Source organism: Canis lupus, chromosome 2 (assembly GCF_003254725.2).
Source record: "Canis lupus dingo isolate Sandy chromosome 2, ASM325472v2, whole genome shotgun sequence".
Taxonomy (NCBI): domain Eukaryota; kingdom Metazoa; phylum Chordata; class Mammalia; order Carnivora; family Canidae; genus Canis; species Canis lupus.
Window position 1 is genome coordinate 18,241,015 of NC_064244.1, and position 20,383 is coordinate 18,261,397.

The 20,383-nt window shown below is 35.1% G+C and overlaps 1 protein-coding gene and 1 long non-coding RNA gene across 6 annotated transcripts in view; one reads left to right on the plus strand and one right to left on the minus strand.

Moving 5' to 3' along the window:
• Positions 1-20,383, minus strand: part of LOC112658817 (uncharacterized) — a 113,274-nt gene that overhangs the window by 32,763 nt on the left and 60,128 nt on the right. The gene's annotated exons all lie outside the window — the stretch shown is intronic.
• The window catches only part of TRDMT1 (tRNA aspartic acid methyltransferase 1), a 61,434-nt gene that overhangs the window by 13,676 nt on the left and 27,375 nt on the right, over positions 1-20,383 (plus strand). For 4 of the 5 annotated variants that reach the window (XR_003136169.3, XM_025445553.3, XM_025445552.3 and 1 more), the window contains one exon: positions 17,565-17,674. The exons of the other annotated variant lie outside the window; for it this stretch is intronic. Coding sequence is in view for 1 of the 4 variants with exons in the window: in XM_025445551.3 (XP_025301336.1) it covers positions 17,565-17,674 (110 nt within the window). In the remaining 3 variants the exon portion in view is untranslated. The remainder of the gene's footprint in view (positions 1-17,564; positions 17,675-20,383) is intronic. 5 annotated transcript variants of the gene reach the window in all.

The following is a 20,383-nucleotide window of genomic DNA, read 5'->3' on the forward strand; positions in this document are numbered from 1 at the left end:
TATCCACATGCCATAAGGACAGTATACCCCGGCTCCTTGGGGACAGAAGATCCTGTGCTCAGGACTCTTCCAGACATTGCCCTATGTCTCTCTTCATCTGGCTTTTCATCTGTATCCTTTATAATATCCTTCATTATATAATAAACTATCAAACATAAGTGTTGCTATGAGTTCTGTGAGCTATTCTAACAAATGATAGAATCCATGGAGGGAATTGTGGGAACCTTTGGTTTATAGCCAAGTAGGATACAGTTGTAGGTAATCTGGAATATGTAGGTACCACTTGGGATTGGTATCTGACTTGGGGCCAGCCTTATGGGTCTGAGCTCTTAACTTAAGGGGTCTTGGATGACTCCAGTTAGTGTCAGAATTAAAGTGTATTGTGGACATCCATCTGGTGTCAGAAGTGTTGTGTGTAGTAGTGTGTGAGTAAAGGAGAACCACAGGAGTGTTTTCCTACACATGCCCCGTGGGATGACTTTTGATCAGGAAGAGATATGGTGAGGAAGGAGTCAGCAGATACATTTTCTCTTTTCTTCCCCTTACCAATGTTCCCTGCTCAAGTGCATATGGGAATTGGGAAGTGTTGCTTTAGACCAAGTAGTGCATTACTGCAGGGCTTCTGTCCCCTTTGATACATCCCTCCTCTTGCCCCTGTGAGGAGTGTGGTCCATACATGACAGCATTTCGCTGGCTTTTCTTGTGAAGCTGTGACCAGTTTAGTTATGTACTGCCTTTTGTTTGCTTACCCTCCTCCCTTCCTCACTGTGCCTTACTTTTGCTACTTTGGGGTTTTGCCTCCCAGAAAGAGCATCTGCAGCTAAGCTTTGCCTTGGGTTCTTTCTTAGGAGACCTGGACAAAGGATTATCGCAATGGCCTTTTTACTGGTCTCCTTGCTTCTTCTGCTCTATCGCCTCTAATTTATTTTGACTCCTCTAGTGTCAGCGTGATCCTTTAGAAATGTGTTAGATAAGTCATTCCTCTGATTACAATTTCTGAGAGGTTTCTCATATAACTCAGTGAAAGCTGAAGTCCTCAAGCCCCAGTCCTCCTTGGTCTAGAGCCAGCCCTTCCCCTCGCTGAGCATATTTCTTGTGCTCTCCTCTTGCTTTCTTCGTTCCAGGCTTGCTGGCTGTCTTAGGAAGTTTGTGCTGCTTTAACAGAGTACTGTAGACTGGGCGGCTTATAAACAACAGACATTTATTTCTCACGGTTCTGGAGGCTGGGAAGGTCAAAATCAGGATGGCAGGGTGGTTGAATTCTGGGGAGGTGCCCTGTTCCAGGTTTCAGAGTGCCGACTTTGCCTTTGTTTTCACATGGCTGAGAGTAGAGAGGGGAGGTAAGCTCTCTCGTGACTCTCAGAAGGGCACTCATCCTATTCATCAGGACTCCACCTTCATGACTTCATTTAATTCTAATGCCAGTTACCTCCCAAAGGCCCCATCTCATGACACCAGTGCATTGGGAAGTAGAGTTCAAACATAAGAATTTTGGGGGAACACAAACATTCAGTCTATAGTGCCAGTTTCCTTGCTGTTCCTCTCACAAAATAAGCATGCTCCCATCTCTGGGCCTTTGCAGCGTCTTTCCTTTCTGTTCTAAAGAGTTCTTCCAGATACCTGCCTGCTCCTTCATTTCTTTCAGGTTTTTGCTATTGAGACATTTTCTAACCAACCTCTATAACAGTAGAACCAATTCCTTCTCCTATACTATCTGGCTTACTCTGTTTTTTTCTTTTTTTTCCCTCATAGTACTTTTCATCATTGTACATAATATGTGCTTATTTATTTATCATTTGTCTGTCCTGCCCCACTAGGATGTAAGTTCCACAATAAGATTTTGTTTAGAACACTGCTTATACATATTTGTTGGATGAATGCATAAGTGAATAAATGAACTAGGATCATGTTTGTTATGAAATATGTATGGCTTGAAGTGGATGGATACCATTGTACTGTGATAAGTTTAAGTCTGAATCACAAAGGTCGTTTTTCTTTGAAGGGATAAGCTAAGTCAGCATTTCCCAAAGTGTGGTCCATAGGTAGCATTTTGAAGGATATTAATAAGTATTATGGAAGAGATAAACATGCATGTATGTGCGTGTGTCAAGGCTTTGTGTGTGTGTGTGTGTGTGTGTGTGTGTGTGTGTTGGAGAGTGACCAAATAAGTAGAATCATGAAATGTTTTTGTATGCATGATTATATGTGCATTTTAATAGATAATAGAGATTTTTTTCTTGTACTGCATGATAAAACATGAAATTGTCTCCAAATAATCAAGTGTTTTGGGAATAAGTTGGTTTTAACTCAGTGTAGAATTTTAATCATATGTTAAAATGAGCTGTGGTGAAAATAATGAAGTTTAAGTGTTTTATTTTTTAACTCTTTTATTCCTTTCAAGAAATATTACCTCTTTGCATAGAAAATTGAAAGAAGTTGATATATGATAGCAAATCTGTAAGTAATTGCAGAGGGATTATCATCATAAAATAAGGAGATTAAGGTTACATGTAGAATTTGATATTTGTTGGTGTCTAGAGCCTTTTTAGGATTTGTTGGCCTTTTGCTTTGCCCATGGAAGATTATCAGAAATATTTTCTAAAAAATGCTTTTCAGAAATGGTGCCAATTAGCTCTCACCCTGCCTAAAGCAAAAATACTGCATCTCATTTTTGGAAAATAGGTAGAATGTAGTTGAGATTAAAAAAAAAAATACAACAAATAGCATTACTTTACCTGGACCAGTAGTTGCTTTTACTGTTATCCACTAATTTTTTTTTTTCATCCTAGGTCTTTATTTTATTTTTAAAGATTTTATTCATTTATTTGAGAGAGAACATGGGTAGGGTGAGAGCCAGAAGGAGAAGCAGACTCCCCTTTCAGCAGGGAGCCCGATGTGGGGCTCAGTCCTGGGACTTCAGGATCATAACCTGAGCTGAAGGCAGACACTTAACAGACTGAGCCACCCAGACACCCCTCATTCTAGGACTTGAAATCACTGCAAACTGAGCAAAACCTCTTGGACTAAGTAAAACAACTCCATCAGAGTTAGTCATAGAAGCTCTTTAGCATCCATTAGTGAGTTTTTATTCACACACAATAGTGAATTTAATAATCCCTTTGTACTTCAGAGGTGAAACTTAATTTAAGAAATAAATGTCTGAGACTTTGAGCACATACATGACCCTCATAGGCTTTGGTATGTTCCTTAATTATAGAAGAATTTTGATCCAGGAAGAACCCATAATATGAAGGATTTATAGTTACACAATCTAGTTAGACTTTGAACTTTCATAGATCAAATTAGAGATACTAAGTAAGTAGTTTTGCCTTGCTTACATTTTTCCTGAAAACCCGGAAATTTAGATGATAATAAAGTACTAGAGTAATTTCTCTGCTTCTTCAGAGGGCATTTTATTTCTGTGGCTTTACTCTTGTGGTTTTTGTTGCTGAGTCAGGTATTTCTTTAACTATTTAAACTTATTGTTAGTCTTTGTTGATTTGACATAATGCTAATCATTTATTTCTACCTTGCTCTCCATGCAGTGAGATTTCTCTCGGTTAATTTTGCAATCTCATAATGTTGGTGACTGTGGCATGGGGGAAAAGATGTAACTCTATCATTTTTCTAGATTGTCTTCAGGGTTGATGTTTTTAATATTTGGCAAAGGAAACAATTAAATCCAGAGTGTGTTGCTGTGAGGAGATGATCTTTCACATTTCTCCTGTGATTGTAAAAATTAAAGGGCTTGTGATTCCATTATTTAAAAAGAAAATCAAAAAACAAAGCCCAAACATATGTACATATACCTTTAAAGACATATTTGTCATATATTCTTCAATACCATATATTCATTTTTCCCAAACAAGTTATACTTCAAAAAGAGAATATGGCCTTATATTTTAGTCTTCATGAAGGTTCTTCATATTCCTCAATTTACTATATTTTGAATAGCAAAGTAATAAAATGTTGCTTGGATGAGTCACATCAGTCTGAAAAAAGGTATACCAGTGTTGGGTGCTTATTAAAGTGCCTGAATAGAATTGTTAAAAAATCATACAGATGAATTTAAAGATTTAGAAATAATTTTTAGAGGGATGACCTTGCAGTTACAGGGGTTAGATATCATTGTAAACAAACCTGGAAATTATAGAGTAATATATTGTATATATACAGAATATGTGCGTGTATAATATATATGAGTTTAGACATAGGAAAAGGCCAGCAAGGATGCACATTGTCCTGTTATCAGTGTTAACTCTTGGGGAATGGAGTAGGAATAGTGATCTCCTTGCTATTCTTAAACACTCCAAGAACATTCCTGCTTCAGAGCCATTGCATTTGCTGTTTCCTCTGCCTGGAATGCTATCCTCCAGATAGACACATGACTAGTTCCTTGTCTTTATTCAAATGTTACCTTCCTAGGGCTTCCCTGGCTACTGTAAAAAATTACTGTCTTTGCTCTGCCTCCCTATCCTCTTTCCTGATTTATTCTTCCCCTTAGTAATTATTACTGCCTACTATACTAAGGATTTTACTTGTTTATGTTTTTTTAAAGATTTATTTATTTTGGAGAGATTGAAAGTGAGCAGGGTAGGGAAGACGGGCAGAGGGAGAAGGAAAGAATCTTCAAGCAGACTCCCCACAGAGCCCAACAAGTAGCTTGATCTCATGACACTGAGATCATGACCTGAGCCAAAACCTAGAGTTGGATGCTTAACCAACTGAGCCATCCAGGTGCCCCTCGGGTTAGTTTTTAAAAGGATATACCAGTTTATATCCAATAATGTTTGTGTTATAAAATATTTAAAACTATATAGTTTACTATGTAAAATTGTTATTTTAATATTTTATTCCTAGTGAAGCTGAATATTTGAAAATATTTTTAGACTTATTCTTTTTATTTTTTTGTTCTTTTTATTTTTAACTATATAATTTGTTTAAAAATTAGGAAATGCTTCATCATCTCACCTGATTAATAATGTTGCTCTGTTTAATCTGTTCCCCATCCAACCAGTCCCAACAACGTGATTGCACACATTAGTCATTTATAGTGGATTTGCCAAGATTTATCTTTCACTGTATTAAGAAAGGGGAGTATTTGGACTTGGGAACCATAACTTTGCTAGAATCCCAGAAGTCCCAAGGGTAGAAAAGATTAGAAAATGCTGAAAACATACCCATTTATTCATTCAGCATTTAATTTTTTAGTGGTTTCTATGTCAGTTCCTTTGCTGCACAGTGGGGATACAGCAGTAACAAGACAGCTATATTCTTTTCCTCCAGAGATTATGGTTTACTGGGAAATACTGATGCTATACAAATGAAGAAGAAAATTTCAAAATAAAAATTATATATGATGTTCATGCAGGGATAAACACTGTCGAGAATTTGTATTATATCTTTTCAATCTTTATTTGACAGGTGTTCATTAACATTAAAAGAAACTATAGCTTTCTTTTTTCACTGAGAATATCTTGAGGTTTTCGTTGTTATTAAATGTATTTATAAACTTGGTTTTTAATGATTGTGTGATATTCCATTTTATGGAAGTTCCCCTTGTTCAGTGCAATCAACTATTTTAGGACATTTAGGTTGCTTATAATTTTTCACTACTATAAATAGTATTTATCCTTCTTATAAATCTTTTCTTCACATCTCTATTATTACCTTACATATTGGTTTCCTAATGCTACTGTAACACATTACTACAAACTTAATGGCTTAAAGCAACACAAATTTGTTGTCTTATAGTGATATAAGTGATGGATATCTTATAATGATGGAGATCAGAAATCTTAAAATCAAGGTTTTACCCAAGGTGTTTCCTTCTGGAAGATCAAAGGGACAAGCGTTTCTTGGCTTACGACTTCTTTCTCCATCTTCAAAACCAGAAGTACACCATCTCCCAGGCTTTCTCTCTGACCTCTGCTTCCTTCATCACATCTTCTCTGACTCTGACCCTCCTCCATTCTTCTTGTGGTCACACTGTGCCTTTCCTGCATAACCTAGGATAATCTCCTCTTTTTAAGATCTTTAGTCATATCTTCAAAGTCCCTGTTGACAGGTAAGGTAACATTGTCACAGGTTTTGCGAATTAGGATGGGAACAATTTTTTGGGGGGTGGAGAGGGGGGAACTCACTGTTCTGCCTATCACACCTCGAGATCCAAAGCAGTTTTGAAGGCTTTAGATACGTACTGCCAAACTGCTCTCTCAAACACTGAATCTTCCACTGTCACACCTGGTCCTTATTTGAAAAGTCTTTTGATAATAATAGTAGCAAACATTTATTGAGTAATTACTATATGGCTACCATAAATGTAAGAGCTTCATAGGTATTAGCAAATTTAATCCTCTGAAAACCTTATGATATAGGTAGGTACTTAATTATCTGTTCTCTCATTTTTATGGGTAAAGATACTGAACTCAGTGAAGTCAAGTACCTTGCCTAAGTCAAACAGCTGGATATGGTAGAGCTAAACTTTAAACACTAGCAGAGAAAGAGCTAGATAGCTAGATATCCATATCCTAAATCTTTCTAAAGATCTGTGAAGTGCACACACACACTCTTCTCTCTCTGAATAAAGAATCTCTGTAGGGTGTGCCTATGATAGTCTTGATTAAAAAAACAATGATAGCTAATATGTGTTGAATACCATGTGACTTAATGGAAAAAGGTTTGCAGAGAAATGTACAGTCAGGTGGAGACTCAAAAGAGAAAATGAAGAATGAAATAATTGAGTGCTTTTTCCTCTGAGGTCTCAGAACAGATTCTACTTTCTGGTTCAGTGCAAAATTGTAAACTTAATTATTTTTTTTTAAGATTTTATTTTTTTGAGAGAGAATGTGAGTGAGAGAGAAAATGTGAGTGAGCACAAGCAGGGAGAGGGGCAGAGGGAGAGAGAAGCAAACTCTCCGCTAAGCAGGGAGCCTGATCCCAGGACCCTGAGATCATGATCTGAGCCAGATGCTTAACTGACCGAGCCACCAGGCGCCTCTAAACTTAATTCTTTTAGAGGTGCCTGTAGCAGAAATTCAGGATAGGGTTTAAAACTTTATGAAGTCAATAATGATGAAAAGAATAAGCTTTAAGGAAGGTTTATTATATATAAAGGAAGGAACTCAGAATGGCAAGACAAATTTAGAGAGGAATTTTTAGTTTGATTTTCGGAATCTTTATGATAATATAATTATATTTTTACAAGTCTTCTTTTATTCATAGTTGATTAGATACAGAGTACTAATGCTTATATCATTTCTTTGAATTCCATGAGTATATCAGAAATGATCCATCTTTTAAAAAAAAGGAATGATCATCTTTTAAATTGTAAGAAAATACCAACAAAAAAATGTTTTGACATTTATAGTGATGAGCCATTCATATATGTTCATTCAAAGCAAATTTATGTAAAACAAAATCTTTGTTGTAATAGCCTGGATCACAGGTGTTTATATTGTTTCTTTTTTAAACCGTTTAAATAAACATTTTTAATCATGGCAGTGCCTTTAAGAGATTAAGGGGAAGGTCTTAAATGTCATGGGAAAAAATGGAGAAGACGATTTATATCCTTTGCATTCTAAGTATGTAAATACTTAGCTAAATAGGTAGCTTCCAATTCATTACATTTTTGGTCATATGCTATACTTGTTGATCTCTAAAGAACTATGGCAGTGTAGTTTGGTTCTTGTTTTTTATTCTTTTGACTGTTGTTGAATTGGTGGGATAAAATAACGCATTGAGTTATGTTTACTGTTCTGTGTGTGTATATGTGTGTGGTCTTACAATCTAATGGGAGTGTTTTGAGAATGTATCCAAACCTTTCTTATCTGTCCTTGATATTTTCCTTTTGTGATTTCTCAGGGTCACAACCAAAAGAAATATTGAATTCCTTTGTTCCAAGATAAAAATAGTTTCATGTTTGTTTGCTTTTCACTGATTTTAAAAGCATTCCGTTCTTATTGTTAAGAAAAAGACCAAATAATCCAAAAAAGTTTAAAGGAAGAAAAATATTACCCCCAAATTCCCTCTACCACCAAGAGATAGTCCCTGTTGACATTTGTTGTTGTTGTTTTCTTAATATGGGTACATACACATACACTATACAAAACTAGGATTATTACCAAACAGGATACATAGTGACTTTTTTTGTACTTAAAAAATCTTTATCACTCCACATCAGTGTAAATGGGTATCATTTTTAATATGGCAGTCTTAAACACTGATATTGTCCAAATATTTCCTTAGCATAAATTGTCACAAGTGGAAAAGCTAGGATTAATGGTAGAAGAGTTAAATCCATGTACACTACAGCCAACATGAAAAAGGGCACAGTTTTGCAAACACTTGCTCATACTGGACAATGTTCCTCTTAAAAACCTTTCCTAGTCTGACAAGTAAAACTGATTAATGTGGATTTGTCATTATTGGTGAGGTACAGCATCATTTTATGTTAATTGATTATCTAAAATTCTTTATTTTGAATTGCCTGTAATTGAAATTTCTATTTTAACTGTTTTTACTTTTAGAACTTGAGTTTGTTTTTTTTAAAATTGATAAGACTGTTCAACTGAAAATACTATATACTCCTTAAAAGACATTGAGGATACAGCTTACATATGGCTGTCTACATATTTGTTGTAATATTTAGAATACATGTATAGGATAAGGTAATTAAGTAGCCCTATAATGAAGTCCTTGCCCCCCAAATTGAGACTTCTGCAAATATTGCCTCAATTTAGGACACTTAGAGAGTGTTTGATCAAGAGAAGTGTTTTTTGTAGGTTTATAGTTAATTAGTTTCTTATTCAAAAGGCTTTTGGTATTCATGTTGTTTTGCTTGCCAAGTTGGAATCTGAAATGCATTTCTTCATAGTGACAAGTGATATTTAAGTGTGTATTCTCTTAAATGCTTAATAGAACTATTATTTCCAAGTTACAGAAAACAATCCAAACTGGTTTACATAAAAGTTGTAAATACTCATGTAATGACTACAATCGAATCTAGGCTTGGTTTGGGGTACAGCTTAAAAGGGTTCGAATTGTGTTACTGGGAACCAGTTTTCTTTCTCTGTGTATCTGTCTCAGGTTTGTTCTTCTGGATTGGGTACATTTTTAAAAAATATATTGTATTTATTTATTTGAGAGAGAACCAGCATGGGGTGGTAGGAGGAGAAAGAGAGAAGCAGACTCCCTGCTGAGAGGGGAGCTGGACCCCAAGGACTCCATCCCAGGACCCAGGATCATGACTGAGCTGAAGGCAGACACTTAACCCCCTGAGCCACCCAGGCACCCCGTGGGTGCATTTTTATACACACTCTCCCCTACTGCATCCAGAAGGCTGTAGTAGCCACTGAACTTATATCCCCCGCCATGGTTAAACTCAGGAGGAAAGATCGAGCATCTCTTCCTCATTGCCTAAGAAAAAGTCAGGTGTACTTTCTTATTGTGCCTCATTGGCTTATTTTGAGTTGTTTGCTCCCAGAAATCATTCTGGAGTCTTCTTGGGTCAAGGACTGACACATGCTTTCAGTGAAACTAGGGGTAGAGGGTTGAGGCCATTTGACAGAAAGTGAGTGAGGTAAGATTCCCAAAAGGAAATCTGAGACTATTACTAGAGAAGGGTACTGGCTGCTGGTAAAGCACAACACAGATGTCTACTCATCATGTATTCTCGGTACCCAGCAGAATGCCCAATACATGATAGGTATTCTAATAAATATTTACAATTCTCTGACAGTAGCACTATTAGTGTTATTAATTAACTTATTTGTAAGATAAATAGAATTTTGTAGGCCATCTGGAAACTTCATTGTTTCCAAGGTAAACATTTGACCTAAATGTCAATCTACTTAAAATTGGTCTTTTAGGCATTAATAAACATAAATACAGGATTATTAAAGACTTTTTAACTGAGGAACAGAATATTGAAGAGAGTAATGAACAATAATCAGGAGTTAGTTTCACAGATCAAATTCACCCATTTTCTTGTGAGTCCAAGTCAGAAGATGTTTATTGGAGGCCAAATAGGTAACAGTTATGGCAATGTCTGACTGCTGGGAGTACTCTATGTACAAGCCATGGCCTGGGCTCTATCAGCTCATGTACTCTAGTGAGAGAGGCAGTGTCCTGGGATAAATGTGGTGATAGAGTGAACTACCCCGCATGATGACAGCCTGAGAGACCAGCCCCCATTTCAGTCCAGCGGGCTCAGTGAAAGCCACCTAGAGGAGTCACGGCTAAACTGAGTAAGTTCTGGGGCAGCCATGGTGGCTCAGTGGTTTGGTGCCACCTTCAGCCCAGGGTGTGATCCTGGGGACCCGGGATCGAGTCCCACGTCGGGCTACCTGCATGGAGCCTGCTTCTCCCTCTGCCTGTGTCTCTGCCTTACTCTCCCTCTCTCTCTGTCTGTCACGAATAAATAAATAAAATCTTTAAAAAAAAAAAAACTGAGTAATTTCTCAGGGACTAACAAGAATGATCTAGGATGAAAGAGATGGTGTCAGAGGTTGAACAGGGTAGGATAGGCTTTTTTTTTTTTTAAATAAGTTATTTTTATTGTGCATAGAATTTTAATTTTGAAGAGTGATTTTTTAAAAAAGATTTTATTTATTCATGAGAGATGCACAGAGAGCGAGAGAGGCAGAGACATAGACATAGGATTTTATTGGGAAGACATGATGAGCTACCAGATGACTAGGAAGCTGTAGAATGATTTCATTAGAATCTAGGAAGAATCTTGGGAAACCCCATAAGTACAAATTTACTGATGTGAGTTCAGAAAAATAGCATTTGATGCTATAATGCTTTTTTAAAAAATTGGGTTACATATATCGATATGTGTAGTTTATAAATAAACATGTCCATTGAAAACTGGCCATCTCTTGATAAAGTTTTTAAAATACAGACATTTCTGTAACGAACAAAAACAAATAAAGGTTTTTCCTTTAAAATAGAATCTAAAAATAAGCAATATAATACCATTTTGCAAGTCTTACAACTTATCAAAAATTGATGGAAGGAGACATTTCTTTATCTTAGGATAGTAAATCTTTAAAATACCACACATCTTTTATAAAAAGGGCTTATGAACACTTAGTAATCATTAGAAGATCTGTTGCATGAAAGCCTGAGAAGTTAAGGTTTTGTCTTTTCTTTAGTAATCATTATCAATATTTATAGTTTGACCTTTGTTTTATGTCAAGAGCCACAGAGGCTGTTGGGTAACACTCCAGCCATCATTCCAAAGGAACCAGAGCTTCCTTAGTGGTAGTTTAATGTCACCTTCTAATCAGTATTACAATAAATCATCTGAGGAAGTCTTGCCATGCAAAAATATGTAGGAAGAGATTACTGGGGTTAGGAAATATGTGAGGCAGATTATCATTGTTTCCAGAGTTTCAGTGGTTTTGCTTTTGAGATTTTGAGTGTACCATAGTGATTTTATTAGTACTGGTATTCCAATTAATGTTGTTCCTATTAGATTTTTGAGTTGTTTATTAAATATATGATTTTGCTTAGTTTTCTAAATTTTTTATATTCTCTTAAATCAAGTCTCCAGAGTTTTGTCCTCAGGGGAACATAGATGTGACTTTTAAAAAATAATGAAGAAAAAAAAAATAATGAAGAAATAATATTATATGGTGACAAATGGCAACTATATTTGTGGTGAGCATCGAGTAATGTACAGTTGTCGAATCACGATGTTATGCATCTGAAGCTAATATTGTATGTCAACTATACTTCAATAATAAAAATTTACAAATAATGAATAAAGTATTTGCTTGGTAGAAATGCACCTCATAAGGAAAATTTGGGGGGAAATCACTTTTTATATTAAAGGAGGAATTCTTTTACCTCAGAGAAAAACAATATTGCTTTAATTTTAAAACTCCCCTCAGTTCCATAAATATAAACTTTATACATCCATCCCTGTGGGTCTAGCAAAATGCTTGGCACACATTACTCACTAGATATTTTTTGAATTACATTGATCTGGTCTAAACAGAAATTGAACCTAAAATTCTCTTCTCAACCACACACAGAGACACACAGAGACACACACGCACCATGTAAACAACCGAGGTACTATTAGGATTAGGTTCATGTGTCTGTTAACATTAGGTTATAGAGACATCTTAAATAATAGTGACTAAAAGGAGGTAGACGTTTGTTTCTTTCTCACATAAAGTAAGTCTAGAGGTTCCTGAGGGCTCAGTGGGTGAAGCGTCTGACTCTTGATTTTGGCTCAGGTCATGACCTGAGATGAGTTGTGAGATCAAGCCCTGTGTAGGGCTTCGTGCTCTGCAAGAAGTCTGCTTGAGATCCTCTCCCTCTCCATCTCTCTCTCTTTTCTTAAATAAATAAATAAATAGATCTTAAAAAAAAAAAAAAAAAAAAAGCAAGCTTAGATGTGAGAGTCCAGGGGTCATACAGTGACTCTGTGAAGTCCTTTAAGACCTCAATGCTTTCCACTTCCTTGCTTCACTAGCACTGTAAAGTGGCCCTTCTCTTCATGGACCAACTAACACAGTGACTCAAGTGCCAGCCATTACCTTTATTTTTCAATAGTAGAAACCAATAATGGAAACAAACCAATGTTCTAGAAAGGCCAGAAAGTACAAACCATCGTGTTCTTCTCTCTTATACCTTTGTTCTTTTATAAGGTCCTCCTCAAAATGCATTGCCTCCTCTTCAAATTGCATTGTGTTATCTGGCATGGCATCTTTATTTTCCTTTCCACATAAATTCAGTGTGCTCCTTTTTAAACATTAATTTGGCATGTTTTTCTCCTATTCCACTTCCCAGCTCTGGTCTGCACAGAAATCTCAAGCAGTTCCTGTCCACTCTCTGGTTCACAGGCTCTTGTCTTTAGTTAGATCTTAACAGCGATGATCTAGTATATATCTTGACCCAAAGTAAGTTTTTTGTTGTTGTTTACTGTTAGCTAAACCTCTATAGAAATTTTCTAAGGAAACTGGGTGAATTTTGTAAAACATTTGAAAGTTATTTTAAATTTTATTTAATTAAGAGAATTTATTTGCAAGTTTCCAAAAGCAGGAATCTTTAAAAAGAAATAAGAAATATACTTGGCCAATAGTGATAAAACATTTAGCAATCATTTTAAATTCAGAATCCCTTCAGATCTGTTTCTGCTTGGTGCTTTTATTCTTAAGCTATTATTTTGAATAAAAGGAAATAGGCATGGGATATGTTGCACTGATCTTCCATTTCACAACTAGATGTCAGTGTTAACATACCTGATTAAGTGTCTCAGGTGTGATATAATGAGCTGAACCAAGTAATTACTCACCTGTATGAGACACAAGTCAGGAAATAAATGACAAAGAAGGAAAGGAAGAAAAAAATAAGCTATTTTCCTTATTTCAAAGTGGGCTGGTGAATTTTATATTTACATTTTTTTAAAATTGAATTTCTCCTACCTTAATAACTGCAATTAAGTTTTCTGATTTATATGGTTAGGAAAGGCAGGTAAAAGTATAAACTTGTAACTTCATTATTACTGAACAGAGGTTCTTCCGTACAACTTTTCCAGAAAGAGTGGTCAGAAAAAGAGGGAAAATTATTGCTATTCAAAAATGGTGGGTGTGTGTTTGATTCTTGCCAACTTCCATAAGAAACATACATGAGAGCAGGAATTATGCATGTATTGTCAGTGACATTTGTTACATCTCTCTAGAAGCTATATCTCTCTTGGTATAACTAAACCTGCCTTTTTAAATTCAGTCCTCATGTAAACAGGATCATGATACTCCCTGTCCTTTCCTTGTAGATCCAATCTGACAATCTTTTAACATCATTTATATGCATTTCTCTAACTAGAATGTTTCACCTTTTATACTCATGTTTCCTGTTGATAAATATGCAGAGTAATAACTGAAATATCATGAGTAACATCCAGGTAAAGCAATAGATCACAGTGCCAAAAACACGTCCCTACCCTCCACACTACTAAAAGGTCCTGATAGGTTCCCTTTTCTCCATTCTCTGTCCCCCTCCTGCATGATTTAAGTAATAGAGCTCAGTTATGCAAAATTCTATTGAGTTATTTTGACTTTGATGTTTTTAGTTAAACATTTTTGAAATATGTGTATGTGGCTTGACAAAGATTTTTGGAGGCTAGATTGGAAATACACAGTAAAAATATCAAGACAACTTGTCTTTGGATCTCAGTTTCAGATTTTGACAGAATTGACAGTTTTGCTTATTTATTTATTTAATTTAAATTTTAGGCAATTAACATACAGTGCAATATTGGTTTCTGGAGTAGAATTGAGTGATTCATCATCTACGTACAAGGTTTGCTTTAATCGTTATTTATAAATCTAACTTTTTCCTTAGAAACACATCTATATACCAGAACAATTCTGTTTTGAAAAGGCAGATTGAATTATTGTCAGAAATATCTTAGTACAATCATTTCTCATCACACACACACACAAAAAAAACACAACCCTTTTTTTAGGTCATATGGTGGATCTTTTTTTTTTTTTTTAAATTTATTCATGATAGACATAGAGAGAAAGAGAGAGAGAGAGGCAGAGACACAGGCAGAGGGAGAAGCAGGCTCCACTCAGGGAGCCCGACACAGGACTCAATCCCAGGTCTCCAGGATCACGCCCTGGGCCAAAGGCAGGCGCCAAACCGCTGCGCCACCCAGGGATCTCCCATACAGTGGATCTTAATTTTATAACTAATGCATAAAAACAGTGTATTTATTTATTGACTTTTAAAATCTATTGTTTTCTGAGAAAGAATTTTTGGTTCATCAGTTCTTGGATTGTCACATTTATTTGGCAGTTGTTTTTTGTAAGTTTTTATGTTTTTATTTATTTATTAATAAAAACATTTATTTGGCAGTTGTTTTTTGTAAGTTTTTATGTCTTTCAAGCCCATAATACAAGAACATAAAATTCTTGTAAATTATTGATTTTGGCACAGATTTGGCACGTCACTATGTATTGTCAGCCTGAGAAAAGAGAAAGTCTTATTAACCAACTCCAGGCAATTCCATATTGCTGCATACATAGTGGAAATGCAAGCAGGCTTCATCATACTAATAACAAGATATCCTGTTTAACAAAACAGTAAAATGGGAATCCTGGGTGGCACAGCGGTTTAGCACCTGCCTTTGGCCCAGGGCGCGATCCTGGAGACCCAGGATCGAATCCCACTTCGGGCTCCTGGTGCATGGAGCCTGCTTCTTCCTCTGCCTGTGTCTCTGCCTCTCTCTCTCTCTCTCTGTGTGACTATCATAAATAAAAAAATTAAAAAAAAACAGTAAAATGATTCAATGTTTATCTAATTCTGAGCTCTCTTACAAAGTTTAGTAGTTACTTAATTCCTGAATTATAACAGGTTTACAGTTTTGCAAAATAATCTTTGTATACTAATTTTTTTGTTTAAGAGCCTTCTTGATTTATGTTTCAAGATTTTTCTGATGCCTTTGACAAAGGTATTATTTATAAGTTTATACTAAGGCAACTAACTAGTTATTGATCCTAAACTCAGTTGGAGGCAGCTACCTATGATACTACTAACTGGACCTCAGAGTTCCCAGTGACCTAAGATAGCAAGGCAGCGGGTACCTAGAAGATAATTGGTCCAAGTCAAATTTCTTGAGCCTAGTAGACATTCAGCAAATATTTACTTAGAGATTTTTATGCCCTTGCTTTTTCTCAGACATCATCTCTTTTAGGCCTCAGTATATAGTCGCCATTATTTTCTGATTGTGTGTGAGCCTTCTCTTTACCCCTTCTTCTGTGATCTGAGTTTTTATTTCTAGTGCCTGCTACATGAGCCCTAGCTCTTCACATCTAAATTCTTTCGTCATTTTTTGATATTTGGTCTACCTATGCTATCTATTGATAGCAAGTGGTTATTAAATAGCTATTTGGAGGTACTATGTAATTTTGTATTTTTTTTTTCTGGTGGTTTTCCTAAGGAGTCTCAAATACTATTATTTTTAAAACTTAACTTTTTCTTCTGATTTGGGACAGGGTACATACATCATTGTTTTTGTATATGTTTGGGTAAGAAGTGCAAGGGGATGGTACTTGCAAAATATAATAGCAGCTATGCATGTTTAACATAGCTCAAATTTTGATTGCCATTGGAGACTACAGTAAAACTCTGAATCTGAAACCATTTTGAACATTATTTTTTTATTTTTATTTTTATTTTTTTTTTTAAATTTTTTTTTTTTTTTTTTTTTATTTATGATAGTCACAGAGAGAGAGAGAGAGGCAGAGACACAGGCAGAGGGAGAAGCAGGCTCCATGCACTGGGAGCCCGATGTGGGATTCGATCCTGGGTCTCCAGAATCGCGCCCTGGGCCAAAGGCAGGCGCCAAACCGCTGCGCCACCCAGGGATCCCTTTTTTTTTTTTTTTTTAAATTTTTTTTTTTTTTTTTGAACATTATTTTTTTAGACGGGGAAAGGGAGAGAGGAGGAGCAGAGAGAGAGATTAAGAGAGAATCTTTTTTTTTTTTTTTTAAGAATTTATTTATTTATTCATGAGACACAGCGAGAGAGAGGCAGAGACAGGGAGAGGGAGAAGCAGGCTCCATGCAGAGAGCCTGATGCGGGACTCAATCCCTGCACTCTGGGATCATGCCCTGAAACAAAGACAGACGCTCAACCACTGAGCCACCCAGAGGTCCCCGATTAAGAGAGAATCTTAAGCAGACTCCATGCCCAGTGCAGAGCTCAACATGGGCTCGATCCCACAACCCTGAGATCATGACCTGAGCTGAAATCAAGTCAGAGGCTTTACTGACTGAGCCACCCAGGTACCCTGAAAGTTATTATTATTTTATTTAGCAGCAAGAGAGAAGGGCAGTGAAGGGATGTTCTTAAAAATATTTCCCTTACTCTCTTCACATTCTGTCCTGGTCTGTTAAGATTTTTAGTTTTTTGTTTATGTAGTTTTTATATTTGGATACCAATTAATTGTTCATTTTATTTTATTTATTTATTTTTTAATTGTTCATTTTAGTTAAAAACTTACCTAAACCTTAAGCAGGTGAATTTTGCAGTTTGTGAATTATATCTCAATAAAACTATTCTTAAAACACTTCCAAAACTTGCATAAAAGCATTTTTAGTGATAATGGGAAGCAGCTTTGTGTTAATATTAGCAGGAGAGGAGCAAATGGAGGTTAATTCATAAAAAGTTCTAAGTAATGCAGTTTTTTAAAAAATACACTTCCTTTTTCTATTTTTGGTTTGTTTTGCCTTAGGAAAACTTCCTATTTAACTCATAAGTGTGTATCTTAATGGAGTGAGGAGGGCAAATGTAAGAGATAATGACTGAAACATTCAAATCTTATTTTTAGCATTAGAATGCTATTTAGAGAGATGAACCAGAAGTATGCAAATAGCCCACTTCATGCCTAACTCCCTGACCTGGTTGCCCATTGTGAATCAAAGATCTAGCTAGGTAGATGAGGAAATGTATTACAAAATTCTGGATTTTGACTCTCAGTAAAGTGACCAAGTTGATATTAGGGACTTCATTTTAATATATTCCACTTATCATTACAGAAAGCTGTATACCTGCACAAGTGGTGGCTGCCATTGATGTAAACACTGTCGCTAATGAAGTATACAAGTATAATTTTCCTCACACACAGTTACTGGCCAAGACAATTGAAGTGAGTAATGTTGCTTATTGTTTTCATAAGTATATGACAAGGAAAATGTGATTGAAAAATGCTATAAGATCCTGGTTTCTGGTGCCTTCATTGGAGGATAAGTCATATATAAATGCAAAAGTTTAGGAGAAGAGAATTAGAATTTTATATTCTATGAGAAGAGGGCATGCTCTTTTTTGCCGTTACTTATTTTTACTTTTCAGTTTGAGAGAATGAGAGAGGTCAGTATTTTGGTCTTTGCGATAAAGGATTGAAATGTAAGAATATGTTTGACTTCTAAATGCATGGTTCTGTCCTGATATTAAATAAACAATTTACTTTTATAGTACATATAGTATACTATATATATATAAGATTATATATATATATATGTATATATATAGCAGGAATAAAAACAAGAGAAGCAATCTCTGGCTAGTACTTATTGAATGCTTCTTATTTTAGCAAGCCTGTCAAAATTAAAGGTTAAAAGTACATTGATGAACTTACCAGAAGTATTTAACACTGGTGTCTGGTGTACATTGTTATCTCTAAAATAATATGAAATTGTATTTTTCTCCCATTTTCTTGTGAAAAATTTTTACAACAAATTTCTCATGAAGCTATAATTTATATACAATAAATTGCACTCATTTATATGTGGTTTGAGTTTTGACTAGTATATACAAGTGTGTAACCGCCACGATCAAAACTTAGAACATCCATCCCCTGTGGTGTTCCTTCGTGTCCCAAACCCAGACAACTGATCTGCTTTCTGCCATTACAGATTAAATTTTCCATTTCTAATATATCACAAATAAAATCATGAGTGTAGATTTTCTGGCTGTAACTTTCTGTTTTAGCATAATGTTTTTTGAATTTACCCATGTTGTTGTGCATATCAGTAGTCTGCTCTTTGTTATTATTACTGAGTAATACTCTGTACAGTGGAATATTACGTACTACAATGTATATATCTGTTCACATGATGTTAGACATTTAGGTTATTTCCAGTTTTTGCCTATATAAAACAGTTACTGTGAACATTCATGTACAGGTTTTTGTGTGGACCTTTGTTTTCATTTCTTGTAGTTGAATACCTAGAATTGGAATTACTGGGTCATATAGTAGGTTTCTTTAATTTTATGAGAAAATGCTATTTTCCATAGTATTTGTACCATTTCACACTCCCATAATCAATGTTTAAATGTTTCAGTTTTTTCACATCCTTACTGGTGCTTGATATTATCAATTTTTAAAGTTTTAGCCATTCTAGTGAGCATATAGTGCTATTGTGATTCTTTTGTGCCTGATGATTCTAATTTGCATTTCCGTGATGGCTAATGTTGAGCATCTTGTGCTTATTGGCTATTTCGGTGTCTTCTTCTGTGATGAAATTTCTTGCCCAATTCTTATTTGGTGTGCTTATAATATCAATTCATTGTAAGAGTTAAGTTTTCTGGATTCAAGCTGTTTGTCAAAAATGTATATAACAAAGATTTTCTACAGTTCTGTAATTTGTCTTTTCATTTCCTTAACTATGATCATCAAAATTCAGAAGTTATTTATCTTTCTTTGTTTTTTGATCATGTTTCTGTGTGTTTTAAAAAAAAACCTGTTTACCCCATTTTCCCCTCTTCTAGAAGTGTTAGTCTTGGCTTTTCCATTTAGGTTTATGACCCATTTAAAGTAATCTTATGTGTGTAGTTTGAAGGAGCAGTCATTTCTTTTATTTCTAGGTGCATATAACATTGTCCTGGAATTATTTTCCTTCTTTTTTTTTTTTCTTTTACGATTTTCAGAAATCCTTTCCTCAATTTCCTTGACACCTTTAAAATAAAAAAGGTCATAAATGTATGTCTATTTCTGGACTCTCTCTCTTCAGTAGTATCTATATGTTTTCCTTACACCAGTAGCACTCTTTTGATTATTGTAGCTTTATAATAAGTATTGAATTCAGATAGTACAAGGTCTCAAATTATTGTTTTTCTTTTTCAAAATTATTTTGGCTATATTATTATTTACATTTCTCTGTAAATTTCAGAATCACCCTGTCAATTTTTACAAAGAAAGATATGTAGGTTGGAATTGCACTGATTGGTTTTGAAAAAATTGATATCTTAATTGAATCTGCTAGTCCATGAGCATGGTATCTCTCTTCCTTTATTTAGATACTCTTTAATTTATATCCGCAATATTTTGTAATATTTGTTTACAAGTCTTGGCACGTATTAATTTATCCCTAAATATTTGTGGGTTTTGATGCTATTGTAAGTGGTATTTTTAAAAATATAAACATTGTTCATTGCTAGCATATAGGAATATGCTTATTTTTGTTTATTGACCTTAACCTTCTATCTGTAACTTTGTTATATTGACTTATTCTGTTAGCTTTGATTTTTTCAGGATTTTTTCTACATATACAGCATATTGTCAGAGAATAAAGAGTTTACTTTTCTGTTCCAATCAGTGCAACTTTTTGCTCTTGTCTTATTACATTGTCTAGACCTGTACAGTGTTGATTAAGTAGGATTACATTGGATATTCTTGCCTTCTTCTAGAGCCTAAGGGCCGAACATTCATTCAGTCATTTACATTTGGGATGGTGTTAGTTATATCTTTTTTATAGATGTATTTTATCAAATTGAGGACATTTCCTTTCTTTACATTTTCTGATAATTTTTGTAATGAATGAGTTTTGAATGTTGTCAAATGCTATATCTTTTTCAC